This window comes from Kogia breviceps, chromosome 6, assembly GCF_026419965.1.
Source record: "Kogia breviceps isolate mKogBre1 chromosome 6, mKogBre1 haplotype 1, whole genome shotgun sequence".
Taxonomy (NCBI): Eukaryota; Metazoa; Chordata; class Mammalia; order Artiodactyla; family Physeteridae; genus Kogia; species Kogia breviceps.
This window is the reverse complement of record NC_081315.1, coordinates 114610367-114627637: the sequence shown is the minus strand read 5'-3', so window position 1 is coordinate 114627637 and position 17271 is coordinate 114610367. Positions and strand designations below refer to the sequence as shown.

At 35.1% G+C, this 17271-nt stretch overlaps 1 protein-coding gene across 3 annotated transcripts in view; it reads left to right on the top strand.

Moving 5' to 3' along the window:
• TBCK (TBC1 domain containing kinase) overlaps positions 1 to 17271 on the top strand; it is a 228583-nt gene that overhangs the window by 180133 nt on the left and 31179 nt on the right. For all 3 annotated transcript variants that reach the window (XM_067036443.1, XM_059065826.2, XM_059065825.2), the window contains exon 24: positions 8085 to 8260. In XM_067036443.1, coding sequence (XP_066892544.1) covers positions 8085 to 8260 — 176 coding nt within the window. The remainder of the gene's footprint in view (positions 1 to 8084; positions 8261 to 17271) is intronic.

The following is a 17271-nucleotide window of genomic DNA, read 5'->3' as shown; positions in this document are numbered from 1 at the left end:
TATATTTATACACACATGCATGTGTTTACACACACACTCACATAGTCACTATGATATATATCACCAAACTGGTATCTTGGTGAATTTATTGTTTTATAGGGTCTTCTTCCCCTTGATAATATATCCTGAATATTTCCTCTACTAAGTAGTATTTTTCTAAAATATGATTATAATGGGTGAATGGTATGTCTTTATGTGAATTCATTGTTACTTATTTATCCTATCACCTTTTATCATGCATTGACATTATTTCCAGTTTTTCATAATTTAAGAAAAACAATATGTTTGATAAATATTTTTCCATACTACTTTGTACGATCTGTGATTATGTCCATGGAACAAATTTCTAAAAAGAAATTTCTATTGCATGCATATTTGAAAATTTTTGATCCATATTACTAATTTTTTCTCCAGAAGGTTTATGTTGATTCACACATCTAAAACATGTGTATTTTATTTTACTTATTGATTTTTATTGAAGTATAGTTGATTTACAATGTTGTGTTAATTACTCTGTACAGCAAAGTGATTCAGTTATACATATATATACATTCTTTTTTTTAATATTCTTTTCCATTATGGTTTATCGTAGGATATTGAATGTAGTTCTCTGTGCTATACAGTAGGACCTTGTTGTTTATACATTCTATATATAAAAGCTTACATCTACTAACTCCAACCTCGCAATCCATCCGTCTCCCAAACCCCTCCCCCTTGGCAACCACCAGTCTGTTCTCTATGTCTGTGATTCTGTTTTATCGATAGGTTCATTTGTGTCATAGTTTAGATTCCACATATAAGTGATATCATATGGTCTTTGTCTTTCTCCTTCTGACTTACTTCACTTAGGATGATACTCTCTAGTTGTTTGTATGTTGCTGCAAATGGCATTATTTTGTTCTTTTTTATGGCTGAGAAGTATTCCATTGTATATATATATATATACCACATCTTCTTTATCCATTCCTCTGTTGATGGACATTTAGGTTGTTTCCATGTCTTGGCTATTGTGAATAGTGCTGCTATGAACATAGGGGTGCGTGTATCTTTTTGAATTATAGTTTTGTCCAGATATATGCCCAGGAGTGGGATTGCTGGATCATATGGTAGCTCTGTTTTTAGTTTTTTGAGGAACCTCCATACCATTTTCCACAGTGGCTGTACCAACTTACATTCCCACCAACAGTGTAGAAGGGTTCCCTTTTCTCCACACCCTCTCCAGCATTTGTTATTTGTAGACCTTTTAATGATGGCCATTCTGACCAGTGTGAGGTGGTGCCTTATCGTAGTTTTGATTTGCATTTCTCAAATAATTAACAATGTTGAGCATCTTTTCATGTGCCTTAAAATGCATATTTTATAGTTCTTCCCCACATGGTTACTGTCAGAATTTAACCAACAGCAAAAGATTGTACACTCAAATTAGGATAATTCAATAATGGTTATAATAATTACAGAGATAATAATTACAAAGGTATAATAGTTACAAAGATAATCGTGGAATGTTGGTGAAAATATAAGAGATAATGCAGTAAATTATGAACATTAGCGACAGCCCTGTTACCACCTAAAGGCCAAAAGGGAGCAGGGAGGAAGAGGTTATCAGAACATGAAAAAGAAGAAGCAGGTAGAGAAAGCCATCTTGAGAGGAACAGTGACCTTTGGTCAACAAACATAGCCAGGCCAAGGTGACTTTTCAAGTAGGGAACCAGGGGAATATATATCCAGACCTTACTCTCCCTATTGTCTGTACCACCTTAAAAGCCAGGTCCGAGGGTCCCTCCTGTAGTTGCACATAGTCTTCCGCCCAGCAGAGATTGAGGAAGGAGCCAATGGAGAGTGAATCTGGAGGGACAAACAAAAGATACCCCAGAACACTTACCTACTTTTTCTATTTCTATGATTGTATATATGTATTTTTAATATTTCTATGATTGAGGTAAAAAAATTTTCTTTACCTATTTGTGTTTATTTTGTCAAGTATATGTATACATCTCCCTTCCCTTCATTTTAACTAAGCAGATATTTTTTCTTATTGGTTTGTCTTATTGATTAAAAGATTTCTTTATATAATAAAGGCATCTTAAATTTTTTTCATGTATATTTCTCTTTAAGAGTTCAGCTTTTTCTGTATGCTTAAAAATAATTTTAGTCATCAATACTTATTCTTTTGTGATTCCAGTTTTTACACATAATTTTTTGTTCCACTTATAAATCATTTTGCTTTGTAGTATAAGATAGAAACATGATTTTATTTTATTCTAGGTCATAAATGATGCCAACACTATATCCTAAATAATATACCCTTTCCCCCAGTGATTTGATATGGAATCCTATTCTTTTACCAAATACTTATATGTATTGGAGTCTGTGTCTGTGCATCCCATTATGTCCTATTAGTCTTCTAGTCTATTCTGGTGCAATATCATGTGGTATTATTTTATACAGTTTTAACATATAACGATGTATTTTATTATTTTTCAACATTTTCTTGACATTCTCACCTATTTAGTCAAATGCACTTTAGAATTTATGTTTCAAAATCAAAAAGAAAGATCCTTTTAGAGTTTTGATTAAATTGTAATATATTAATACATTGTTCTGAGGAAAAATAAAGATCTTGTAATATTGAATCTTTCTTTCCAGATAGCATTTTATGTCTCTCAGGTTTTTTTTTTTTTTTTTTTTTTTTAAATTTTTTTTGTCTCTCAGGTTTTTCAAATGCCCATCACAAAACTCTTTCATTTTCTTTAAATGTGATTCTCTTATTTCTAAGTATTTTGTTTTGGAGGAATATTTTGATATTGTGATTGAAAGCTTTTGCTCCTTGTGTTTTCTTACTGGCTGCTGCTGCTGTAGAGAAAAGCTAATGATTTTGTTGTATGTATGTTGTAACTAAAACCGTACCAAATTCTTACCAGTTTTATTGGATTTTCCTCTGATTATTCTAGATTTTCTAAGAAGACTGTTGTCTAAGAAATATATGTTTTTTCCAATATTTACACTCAGTATTTATTTTTCTTATTATCTCCACAGCAACTTTCATAACAATAAAAATAATAATGCTGATAGCTACAATATTATTTCTCCATTTTTATTTTAATAAGTCTGCCTCTGTGGTTCATCATTAATTAGCATGTCAAATATTTGAGATAAAGAACATATGCCTTAATGAAATCTTTCATCGTTCTAATTAACCTGCCTTCTGATATGTGTTTACCATGAGTTTTTCTTTTTCTAAAATTGGGAATAAATGTGAAGTTTTATCACGTATGGCTTTGTGTCACCTACAGTGATGATTACATACTTCATATCCTTTGACTAATTAAAGGTGATGAATTATTTTTAAAATTGTCCTAATATTGAATTGTCCTTCATTCCTGGAATATGCCCTACTTTGTCATAGTGTGCCATTCTTTTAAATTGCTGCTGCATTCAGTTTTCTAGTTTTGAGATTTTTTAAGATCTATATTCCTAAGGAATATTGGGGGGGTGTTCAATGCTATCTTTGTTAGATTTCAGTATTAGGTTATGGTCACTTCATAAAATAACCTTTCAACGTTTTCTTTGCCTTGGAACAGTTACGAGATAGAATTGCTTCAGGAAAAAAAATGTGTTTGGCACCTTTCTTTAAAGTAATCATTTAAAAACTTTAAAATTTTACCTGTATTTACAAAGTCTTTTCAGTTTTTCTGTGACTTTTGAATACACACACACACACACATATCATTCATCAATTCTCTTCAGCTCTACTTAGGCCTATGGATATTTAGGTCTATTCAAATTTTATATTCTTTTGGGAATATTTGGAATCATTTATTTTATTTTTTCAAATATTTTTACATGCTTATATTCTTTCTCATTTATAGATAATTAGGAAGGAAGGAAGGAAGGAAGGGCAATATATAAAGAAAATATAAAGAGAAAGAAAAAATATAAAAATATGTTTGTTTATATTTTTCTCACTTCTTATCATACACACAGTTCACATCACAGGTTTTCTGGTTTTATTGATATTCCCCAAAGTTTCAACTCTATTTTTTTAATCTATTTTTTCCTTCATTCATATTTTTATTATCACTAAATTATTTTGCCTACTTTCCTAGGGATAGTTTTTTGTGTGTGTTTATTTTTTTGCCTTCTTTATATACACCTAACATCTTTCAATTAATTAGAGTACATTTTGTAAGCTTATATGGTAGCAGCTGTCATCTTCAATTTTTCAGTTGAGGAAAGGAGAGATGGCTGTGAGAAATTATTGAGGCAGATATAGATTTCAGTGTTCTTGATTAACCATTACAGTGCCCAGAGGCTAGAGAGAATCTGATGATTTGTCATCGCTGAAGAGTCTGTCTAGTAATCCAGACATAACAATAGACTCTGTAATGTTATTTAATCATATTTTTATTCACTCATTCATTCATTAAGTATCTATTAAGATTTTTTGGTTCCAGACCTTGTGCTATCTTTTGGAGATACAAATATGAAAAGACACAGTACCTGCATTCAAGGATGTTGTAAGTCAAGAGGAGAAACAAATAATGTATTATAAGTATAGTAATTACTGTGATGGAGGTATATACATGTTGTCTGGGAAACATATACATAGCACAGAGTTACTCAGGAAAAGTAATAGAAAACTTAGAAAAACCATTTTATTCATTTATATTCAACAAATATATTTTAATATATTTTATGTGTCAGATAATTTGCTGAGACCTGGGGAAGACATAGGCATAAAAGTCATTTTCCTTATCCTTGAGGAGCTCTCAGTCTAGTGGGAAGTAAATAATCCTATTATAATAAAGATGTGTACCTGATACCTATGCAGACACAGAAGAAAAACTAAGTAAGACTGCCAGGAGTCAGAAAGACTTTCTTCACAGAGAAAGTAGTATTTGAGCTGATACTTGTAAGGGATTTATTAGATGGACAAAGTGCGGCATTCTAAGCAGAGGGAACAACGTGTGCAAAGGTGACACAGTGGTATAAGAAGGCAAATAGTCTGCTAATGCCAAAGTACATGGTACAAGGTGGTGAGGGATGAGAAGAAAAGGTGAAAGATAACAAAGATTTATTGAACTCTGACAGTGTGTCAGACACTGTTCTAAATATATAGATTAACATTTAATTCTTACAGCAGCCTAGGAGGATTCAAATAAATGCTGTTATCCCTTTATAGTTGAAGAAATTGGGCAGAGCGGTTAAATATCATGTGCAAAGTCACACACTGATGAGTGCGCTGCCAAGATTTGAGTTCTGGTAGTCTGACTCCAAAGCCTATGGTCTCCTGCCTATTATAGGCAGAGACCAGTTTATAAAAGGCTTTATATTCTATACCAAGGAATTTGGATTTCACTCCATCAGTGTCTAGAAGCCATGGAGGTGTATTTAATTATAAAACTTACATGATGATATTTTTATTTTAACTCATGGCATTTGGCATATGGATTAGAAGGGATGACTTTAAATGAAGAGCGAAGCAGAGAAAAAAGGAGGCAGCAAGAGGGGCAAACAGCTTCTACAGTCCATGTAAGGGATGATGGAAGCCCTGAGATAGAGCAGTGAATCAGGCAACAGATTCAAGAGTTATTATGGTGGAATTTGGTGATATGTTAGATGGGAATGAGGAATAAGGAAGAATGAAGAATCTACGATGATTTTCAGATTTCTGTCCTGGGTAACTAGATTGAAGTTAGTGCCAGGACCCATGACAGAAAATATGGGAAGAGTGTTCTAGATACTGGCTCTGTATTATCATAGTTAATATGCCAGGATGCAAGGGATTTTTAAGTACCCGCAAATCAGTCAGTGTGATATACCACATTAACAAATTAAAGAATAAAAACCATATGATTTTCTCAGTAGATGCAGAAAAAGCTTTTGAAACATAAAAAAATTTCCATTTATGATGAAAACTCTCCAGAAAGCAGGCATAGAGGGAAAAATACCTCAGCATAATAGATGCCATATATGACCAACCCACAACTAACATCATACTCAATGGTAAAAAGCTAAAAGCATTTCCTCTAAGACCAGGAACGAGACAAGGATGCCCACTCTCACCACTTTTATTCAACATAATATTGGAAGTCCTAGTCACAGAATCAGACAAAAAGAAATGAAAGGAATCAAAATTAGAAAGGAAGAAGTAAAGCTGTCACTGTTTGCAGATGACATGATGCTATACATAGAAAATCCTAAAGACACCACCAGAAAACTACTAGAGCTCATGATGAATTAGTTAAAGTTGCAGGATACAAAATTAATATATAAAAATCTATTGCATTTCTATATACTAACAATGAACTATCAGAAAGAGAAATTAAGGAAACAATCCCATTTACCATCAAATCAAAAAGAATAAAATACCTAGGAATAAACCTACCTAAGGAGGTAAAAGACCTGTACTTGGAAAACTATAAGACACTGATGAAAGAAATTGAAGATGACACAAAAAGATGAAAAGATATACCATGTTATTGGATTGGAAGAATTACTAGTGTTTAAACAATCATATTACCCAAGGCAATACACAGATTCAATGCAATCCCTGTCAAAATACCAATGACATTTTTCACAGAGTTAGAATAAATAATTTTAAAATTTGTATGAAAACACAAAAGACCCCAAATAGCCAAAACAATCTTGAGAAAGAAAAACAGAACTGGAGGAATTATGCTCCCTAACTTGAGATTATACTGCAAAGCTACGGTAATCAAAACTGGTACTTGCACAAAAACAGACACATAGATCAACGGAACAGAATAGAGAGCCCAGAAATATACCCACACACCTATAGTCAATAAATCTACTACAAAGGAGGCAAGAATGTACTATGGACGAAAAGTCTCTTCAATAAGTGGTGCTGGGAAAACTGGGCAGCTACATGTAAAAAAATGAAATTAGAACATTCTCTAACACCATATACCAAAAAAAGGTCTACCATTTCAGACTCCAGGTACCATGACAAAGTCATTCTTCCAGTAGTTTAATCAACACCGTAAAACACCTGTCTTGTTACCAGGTTTGGATTTTTGCTTGCTTGGTTAGCATTATCACTAACACATCCAGATAGCCCTTTCAGAAAGCCCACTCTACTGAAAGATAATTTTTATCAGTAACATTGCTAAATAAATTTTGACTCTAGGTTAAAAATAGAATATTAATTTTTTTTAAAGTGATTCTCATACCAGTTGGTTTCTGATGTTTGGATATCTAAGTTTAATGTAATTGTATGTACAGGTTCTTGGGCAGAAATGATAAATGATAATTATATGTACAGGTTCTTGGGCAGACATTTTCAGAGCTGTTCTATAGTTATTCTAAATTCTTGTCCATTGTCAATAAACAAAGTTCCATGAATTTGAAACCCTAGTCACACAGGAAAATACCAATGTCAGTGATACTAAATAAGACGTAAATTGTATAGAGGAAGTTTTACTTTTATGCCCCTAAGTGGATATTGTATAATGAATAGTAAAATTGCATATGAAACTGTCTAATAAAAGGAAAGCTAGATTCTGTATTTTTATATTATAATTATTTTTTTACAAAACCAAAGTAGTATAATTTGCCCAAAATATAACTTACTAATCTCCTAAAGTTAATTTGCAGAAGAACATGCAACGTATTAAAGTTCTTTGCTGATACACACAAAAAATTTCAGAAAGTTATGAATTGTCAGTGATTCCTCTCTCCTTCTGTTCTTACCATTTCACAAGGCAATCAGTCTTTCCTTTGAAAAAAACTCCTCACATATGATGCATTTGATTGGAACCAACACCAAGGTCAAATCTTTCTTAAATCAGTCAGTTCTGCCTCATCTCTTTCTATCACATTTGAGCCAGGAACTTGTAGTGAAACAAAAGAATAATGCTTTCCTATATGTGTGACTAATAAAAAAGTAAACATCAGTGGTAGGGAATACGGTTACACAGTACACTGCTAAAATGAGATACAGTTTCCTGTTCTCCCGTATGCTATAGTAATTGATATAAAAAACCTGAAGATATTCTGTACTGGCTTTAGTTTGTCTCTCTATAATGTTCTCAATGTTTGTGTTGTTTGTGCATTTTTTTCAGTCAAGAGAATCCATTCCATTAAATGACCTGAAGTCAGAAGTATCGCCCCGGATTTCAGCAGAGGACCTGATTGACTTGTGTGAGCTTACAGTGACAGGCCACTTCAAAACACCCACCAAGAAGACAAAGTCCAGTAAACCAAAGCTCCTGGTAGTTGACATCCGGAATAGTGAAGAGTATCCTTTACACATGAGGTTTTAAAGGGTGGTACTGCTTCATTCACATCTCTTCCTTTTAACTTAAAGGGCATGTGGTAGGAACAATGAACATAGCTGGGATTCCTGTGAATTCAGATAGCTAAATAACTCTCAAACTGGATGCCAGAACAGACTTGCATAATGTTTCATAAGATAACATTACATACCAGAAACCTTTAAATATTTCCCAGACAACACCAGAACAGTGGGCTGTTTTCTTGGTTTTTGTGTTTCACTGCTGTATATTGCTGTTCTTGTGGGAATTTGAATCCTTCCTGGTATAGATAAAACTTTAGCAAAGATGAAGGGTAAGTATTTACTTTGTCTACCTCATAGCCTAGAGAGGAAAGTGAGCCAGATCTCAACACTGAACTTTTATTTATTATAATTTTCAAAATACTGGCTTATAGAGAACATGTTAGAGTATTTTCCACTGACATTTTAATATTAAATGTACCATAACTTCTGGTGGTTTTGCTTGGCATTAAAGTATGAAAAGTTACAAAATAGTAATAGTTCAGTCTTTCTCCTTATATTTTCATCATCTGTCAGATTTTTGTAAAGCATGCCTTGATGCTCTATACTCTAGAATCTAGGCCACAACAGTGAGAGGCCTGCGTACTGCAAAAAAAAAAAAAATAAAATAAAATGTCTTATGATGCATACCCATTTGATTATGTTATGAAGAAATAAGTAACATGTCTAACTCTATCCATCTTTTTTTTTTTTTTTTAAGTTTTGGCTGCATTGGTTCTTCATTGCCACGCATGGGCTTTCTCTAGTTGCAGTGAGCAGGGGCTACTCTTCGTTGCTGTGTGTGGGCTTCTCATTGCAGTGGCTTCTCTTGTTGTGGAGCACGGGCTTTAGCAGCGCGGGCTTCAGTACTTGCAGCACGGAGGCTCAGTATTTGTGGCTCGCGGGCTCTAGAGGGCTGACTCAGTAGTTGTGGTGCATGGGCTTAGTTGCTCCAAGGCATGTGGGATCTTCCCGGACCAGGGATTGAACCCGTGTCCCCTGCATTGGCAGGCGGATTCTTAACTGCACCACCAGGGAAGTCCCATCTAACTCTGTTAATCTTAAATCCTGTGCTCAAGTAATTAAAGAAATGGAAAAAGTGTGTGCATAGTAATGAAGAGATTCATAAATTAAGTGCTTCAGATTAATATGGTAGAAGTGTGATGTTTGATTTTTTTAGATGTCATTATTATTAATAGCAACCAATAAATATTACTCTCTGTAGTGCTGTAGATAATTTTTTTAAGAAGAAGGTATAAACTATAGTTCTTATTCACTAGGTTGCTTTTGGTATGAAGAACATAAAACATTAAAATATTTCATGTGCAAAATAAAGAGTAAAGACAGTATGTATTATATACTAAATAAGTGGTACAGACAAAAACTGCATCAACAGGAAAGTAATCTCTGAATAAGAGAAGCAAGATTTGGATAGGACTCATGTCCTTTTAATTTCTGTAGCCCCAGCACTAGGTTTGGCACCTAGAAATTCCCCAGAATATATAAAGAGAAAAGTCAGGATGGCAGACACAGTGTCCCACACTCTCTTACCTATACCCATTGAATTTTCCCTTCAATGTTATAAGGAGACAGTTGGCAATATATAAGTCTTTTTGAATTCTGTAAGTGATCCAGTGATTTCTGAGACCTTTCTTCTTTTAAATCCAGAAGCAAGACTGTACTCATAAAAAGTCAGTAGAATCAGAATTTAGAGCTAGAAATATTCATGTAATCTCACATTCATTTATTCAACAAATATTTACTGGTTGTCTTAGTGTGTGCTAGTCAGTAGTGTATAGATTTTGAGGATTTGTTGGTAAACAAAATGGCAAATTCCCCTACAGTCATGGAAATGACATTTTAATTGGAGAAATAGATAAGTATATGTATCATATGGTCTTAAATAGCAATAAGTGCTATACATAAAAATAAAGCAAGGAGAAGGATAGAGAGTGATAGGGTTTGACAAAGTACTGAAGAAAGACTGGGAAAATGTGATATTTCAGCACAGCTGGATGATGTAAAGAGGCAGGCTATAAATGATGCAGGAAGCAATATTCTATGCAGAAGGAAGAGCGAAGGCAGAGACCCTGATCTATGAACATGCCTGGCCATTTTGAACCAGCAAGGATACCAGTACAGTAAGAGAGGAAGTCAGAGGAGGTAAAGTCACTGAAGCCAGAAGGTATGGGACAGTCAGAAATCTCTACAGTGTGATTTTAGAGTTACTAACATGCCCTTAATTGCTTGGATGCCTGTAATCACTGATTCCTAAAAATCTATCATTAGAGACTTACGCTGTTGGTTAAAGACTTTTCACTGTCCTGTTGAAAATGCAAATGTACATGGTGGCAGTATTATGCCTTACCTGTTACTTTAAAACAAGAGGCACTTAGAATGAATAGATTTATTAAGATTTAATAGATTCAAGTGAATTGACTTCCAGTAATAGCTATCATTAAGCTCTCACAGTGTGCCAAGCATGGCATAAAATAGTATCTCTGTTTTCTGATGAAGAAACTGAGGCTTGAAAAGGCTTAAGCAACTTGCTCAAGGCCATATAACTGACAATTGGTAGAGCCAACCTCATGTTCCTAAGCTTTATTCTCCAAGCTTTATGCAGGTGGCTGTTTGGTCTCTTCATAGGACTGTTAAGCAAGCATAAACAAGACTGAGAGAAATCAGTTAATATAAATTAATGACTGAGGCATGTATTGATTCCAAACTATGTGTTCAGACACAGTACACATTGTTTCAAATCTTACACACAAACTCAGCTATTGCTTTCAGTGCCTCTGTATGTATGGGGCCTAATCCCAACTAAATAAATCTAATAGTTGTCTTTATACTGACACAGCCACAGAGTCAAGGAAAAATTAACTCTTTTAAATATTGGAAAGCAAATTTTGAATGCTTTGAGAAAGGAAGCATGTTAGAAAGATTCTTTCCTGCTATAGTAACTTAATTTATAAGATTTAGTATATTCAAAATATTTTTAATTAAATTTTCCCAAAACTATCACTAAGATGCTGATATTTTAAAACTAACACATTAAGCCTATTGAAATCCTCATATTTTTTGAAGGAGTCATTTTTGTAGACTAACTCTTAATTTTTCAGTTAAACTCTGGGATTAACATGACTTTTTCTATCTGTTTAAGAAATGAATAAATATTTAATGCTACTATATTTTTAAAATAATTTTATTTCTCCCATGCCAACAAATTATAGTTCTATACAGTAGAGGAGAAAAAAAAAAAAGAAACTCTGTTAAAACACCTTTTTCTTCTGCAAAGAAAGTTACATTTGAAGTGTTGTTTATAATGTTTTTCAAATTGTTTATAGTCTCTGTATATAATTTTTATCCTCTATTTTGCTTTTATGGATCATTAAAACAGGAAAATTTGGCTAATACAGTTCTTCATATAGGTGATTCATCTTCATATGGGTGAAAATTGTTTTCCTCATATGTGTTTTCAGGAGAGTAAATGTTTAAAATTAACTTTCATGTCACCTTTCTTTACCTAAGTAAAATGATTGAAATGATTGTTTATGAAAAGGAGGGAGGCAACATTATCCTTCAGCAAAATAAGTTACTGTCTACCGATGAATTCAAAAGACAGCCTTACCACTCCCTAGAACTCTCCTATGCATGTAGGGGAAGAAAAATATCTTTTCTTCTCTACTTTTCTTTTTTTTTTTTTTTTGTGGTAGGCGGGCCTCTCACTGTTGTGGCCTTCCCCGTTGCGGAGCACAGGCTCCGGACGCGCAGGCTTAGCAAGCATGGATCACGGACCTAGCCGCTCCGCGGCATGTGGGATCTTCCCGGACCGGGGCACGAACCCGCGTCCCCTGCATCGGCAGGCGGATTCTCAACCACTGCGCCACCAGGGAAGCCCTCTTCTCTACTTTTCTAAGTTCTAGGCTTGGGTCCCTGTAACAGAAGACAAATTCACAAGAGAAAAGTATACAAATTTATTTAATATAAGTTTTACATGACATGGGAGCCTTCATAAGGAAAACCTAAAGAAGTGGTTAAACCTGAGTGTTTTTAAGCTAGGTCTGATGAAGAGTGAACAGTCAGAGGAAAATGTGATAGGGCAAAAGGGATTTGAGCTAAGTGTAGTAGACTTTCGTAATAAACTGAGGAAAACTTAGCAAGGCCTGTCCATTCAGATTCCTCTTGGTGTTCCTCTGTCTTGAAGGTAAGGATGTACCTATCCTCTGGGGATAAGGAGGGCACTTCTCAGTAGAAGGTTTTATGACCTGTTTCATGGGAAGGTCAGAAAGTCCTTCCTACACATGACATTTCTCAAATTTCTTCAGCTTAAGATATTCAGTATATCAAGATGCCGTAATTTAAGGTAGCATGTCCTGAACCCCATCACCTGAAGTTCTGTTAAAGCTTTAGTCATTTAGCTTGTGATATAAATATTCCCACTTAAGGGCTTCCCTGGTGGCGCAGTGGTTGAGAATCCGCCTGCCGATGCAGGAGACACGGGTTCGTGCCCTGGTCCGGGAAGATCGCACATGCCGCGGAGCAACTAAGCCCGTGAGCCATGGCCACTAGGCCTGCGCGTCCGGAGCCTGTGCTCCGCAACGGGAGAGGCCACAACAGTGAGAGGCCCGCATACCGCAAAAAAAAAAAAAAAAATTCCCACTTAAAATAAAAATACCCTGCAAGAGGTCATATTTTAATCTATTATCAGTTTTTATGGTTGTAGGTGAGGAGAAGCATGTCAACAATCTGAGGGAACTACCCCTAACCTCGGTGGGGACCAGTAGGGAAGAGGAATACAGAAAGGGAAAGCTGGAGGACATGAAGATAGACTTCACACACTTGGCAATAAAGACATAATCCCAACTTTACAATAAGAAGGAACCCTAGAGAGAATCAAGTCTACATTCTTAATATTAGAGCTAAACAGCTTATATAAGGGAGGCTAAACAACTAAGTTTTTGTTGAAATCCTATTTTATTTTTGTTTGTATAAGAAAGAAACATGAAAAAAAAAAAAAAGAAAGAAACATGAATTGTTAATCTAGGTAAAGGTTCAGGTCAGTTATGTTTGTTCTTCAATACATAATGGAGATTTCAGAGCAAATAATAATTGAATATTTGAATAATTGAATATCAATAATAATATCAATAATTGAATATTTTAAAGAGGCAATAAAAAATGTTTCTCATGTGGCATAAATTTCATAAGTACTAATATTAATTGCTTTAAAAATAATACGCAAGTTAAACTGTTGTTTTCTTTAATATTTCTAAATATTTAGTTTCAAATTTCCTGGAGTTCATATTAAGTGTGGTCTTAGCCATGTAAATGTGGGTCCAACTGTTACCTATGAACATAAATACTTCAAAAGAATGTATTCTCATTTCCTTGAAGTCAAGGCTTTTTTTGCAGCTTTATTTGTAAAACTCTTACCTTTTTTTTTTTTAAATATCAGAAGCTATAGGAAAAACCACCTCAGGCTTAATTTTTTTAATTTGAAAAACACATAAACTCAATTGTTTTCATTATTACTCCACATTACTCCTCCTTAGTAAATGCTAGTATTGCTCTTGTCTCTGTGTCCTGAAGAATTAACTTCTAAAAAAGTCTTCAAAGTAATATAGAGATACTTGTGTTCAGAGCAAGATAGATAATGTGGAGGCTTAGTAAGATTTTTTTTCATCTCATTTGGATCTAGGTTTAAGCTACTTGAATTATAATTTCTATCCAGTTGTATTCCCATATCTGAATGGCCCTTGTATAATGTGGGAATATATGATAGCCTCTACTGAAAAATGTCTCCAGTGTCTGGATTAATAGTTAGTTGTGAGAAGTACATTAATTGTTGAAGAGATCCTATTTGCTCTGACACCCATCCATTGCCCCAGTTCCTGAGTGCCATCAGTCTCATTGCATCAGCCAGTCAGGGCTTCCCTGGTGGCACAGTGGTTAAGAATCTGCCTGCCAGGGCTTCCCTGGTGGCGCAGTGGTTGAGAATCCGCCTGCCGATGCAGGGGACACGGGTTCGTGCCCTGGTCCGGGAAGATCCCACATGCCGCGGAGCAACTAAGCCCGTGAGCCATGGCTGCTGAGCCTGCGCGTCCGGAGCCTGTGCTCCGCAACGGGAGAGGCCACAACAGTGAGAGGCCCGCATACCGCAAAAAAAAAAAAAAAAAAGAATCTGCCTGCCAATGCAGGGGACATGGGTTCCATGCCTGGCCTGGGAAGATCCCACATGCTGCGGAGCAACTAAGCCCGTGTGCCACAACTACTGAGCCTGTGCTCTAGAACCCGTGTGCCGTAACTACTGAAGCCCGCGCACCTAGAGCCCGTGCTCCGCAACAAGAGAAGCCACGACAATGAGCAGCCCGAGCACCGCGACAAAGAGTAGCCCCCGCTCGCTGCAACTAGAGAAAGCCCTCACATAGCCCACAAAGACCCAACACAGCCAAAAATTTAAAAACAAATAAATTAATTAATTTTTAAAAATCGTTGAGTCATTCCTACATGAGAACCTGCTTTGCTAGGTTAAATCAGAGCCCCTGCCCAACAGGAGCTCACGATCTTGTGGCTAAGACACGTTAGGTAATACAATACAGTATAAAAATGCTCTATGTCTGAGGCATACTCAGAAAGCCATGGGAATATAAGGATGGTCACCTAAGCCAGGTGATGCCTGAAATGGGTCTTGAAAGACAAGTGGAAGTCACCCTAGCAATGAAGAGAAAGAGGACATTTCAGACTGAAAAAAAAACATAGTGTATGGGTGCACAGAGGGTGAGGAAGACACATTCAGGGAATTACAAGTACTCTGGGTGTGCATGGCTGGAGTATATGATGGTGGGAAGTGAAACTAAAGTAGGCAAAGGCAGCTTATAGAGAATGTTGCATAACATGCTAAGAAGTTTGGGTTTTATTCCATAGGCTGTGAGAGTATTAGAGAATTTTAATCAGGTAAGTGGCATGCTCAGATTTGTGTTTTAGAGAGATCAATGCAGTGAGAAGAAGGATGAGAATGGAGGTAATGGTGCAGGCAAGACTAGAAGGATAGAATCACCCCAAAGATTTGATGTGCATAAATATTCCTTCATATTTGCAGTCACAGAGAGTGAGGTCTCTAGCTTCACCCTGAAATAACCTAGTTTTACTAGACCCTTTGGGTTGGTATCTGTGCTGGAGAAAATCCAGGAAAATGACTTCTGTTGCTGTTTCTTTCTTTTTTTCTCATACAGTATTTTGACAAAAGAAAATTCTGTATCGTGGCACTTACAAGTATTGATAGGTAGTGGTGCCAATAGCTAGGAAGGCCAGGAGGCATTTAGCGTATTTGCAGCTGCCACTAGTTACTCTAGGTTTGGCACAATTCTGAAATCTATTTACTCAACAAATATGTTAGATGTATTCTAGATACTGTATTAAGCATTGTAAGAGTTTCATAGATGAGATAAATACAGATCCTTCCTCTAAATTATTTAAAGTCTTAGTGGAAGTCAGGTACATTCGTATGTTTTATTTAAAATCAAATTGCTGTCATGAGAGATAAACAGATACTGTGGGAAGGGAAACTTTCATGGAGAAAACTCTCAAAGCATGGGTAATACTTGAACACTCAAAAATATGGAGAAAAGCTATTTAGGCAGAGAAAAAAAACAGGAACTAGACAGAACATATACTGGAAACTATGTAATTCAGTTTGGCTGGGATTGGAGTAAATAGTTCGGTTCTATTCACAGGGGCTGAACTGAGAAATTTGGGCTTTGTCTTATAGGCAGCCATGGAAGGTTTCTCAGCATGGATGTGATTATCAGAACTGTGTTTCAAAATTTTTAATGTAACATCGTGAATAAAATGGATTTCCAAGGGAAAAGATGAGAGTTGGAGAAAACAGAAAGCTACTGCTATAGTCTAAGCTCAAGGTAGTGAGTGTCTGAAATAGGCAAGTGAAAATGGGACTAGGGATAGGAGGATGCTATTTATTAGTACACTACAGTTGAATGTTGCCACTACTGAGATGACAAAAATGAGGTTTTAGACTGACTTGGGGACGGTGGTGCTGTTCAAGGAAAGCAACAATAGATTTAGCAAGAAAAAATGATATCTAAAGATATAATTTTTATATCAGTTAATGCTATTTAGTTATATAATAGGAAACTTTTGGCTTTTGATATATTAATATTAAAGGTATAACATTTACTTTGAGCTCTTTAACACTAATTATAATTAGCTAACATAGCAAACAGACAAGCCCACATAAAAGTACACATACCTTCAGAAGTGGTCTGGTAAGACACTAGTATGCTTTGTATAGAGGTATAATGTCACTAAGTGAGAAATGCTGTGCCCTTTTAGGATTTAGAAAACATGAGATTATTTCTGTGTTGAATTTTGAGCCATTAAATATTTTAAAGGAATTTTAAAATCTTTTAGTAAAGTGAAGAATTTTTCTGGAATGTGAACATGTACCTATGTAATTTACCTATATGGTGTACCTATGTTGTTCTTAGAACTGATACATTTTTCTATCTGCTTGATTAAAGTATGATGCATCTACTGGTAGTACTTTTATATAGACTGACTTATGAATACAGGAAGGTCTTCGTATCTTAGAAACCTACAAGATAATGCATATCATCCTTACCTGTTAATATTGTTCTAATAAACCAACTCTTTTTATCACAAAATTTAAGGTACAAACACCTGACTTGGTGACTGCTATAATAACTAGATGCTTTTTTTTTTATAGCTACTGTTATTCCATATAAGAGATTTCATTGTAATTACTGCTGACTTCTTTAATCATGTCTTGTATCTTTTAATTCCTTCAAAGACATCATCAAAAATCCTAATAGCAAAAATGTCTTATAAACATTGAAAGATAAAAGTTATGTGTGCCATTGTTTTTTATTGTGGTTTTTGCCAAAACCAATCTGAAAATTATGGTGGACATTGTTATAAGTACACTGTCAAGATGTATA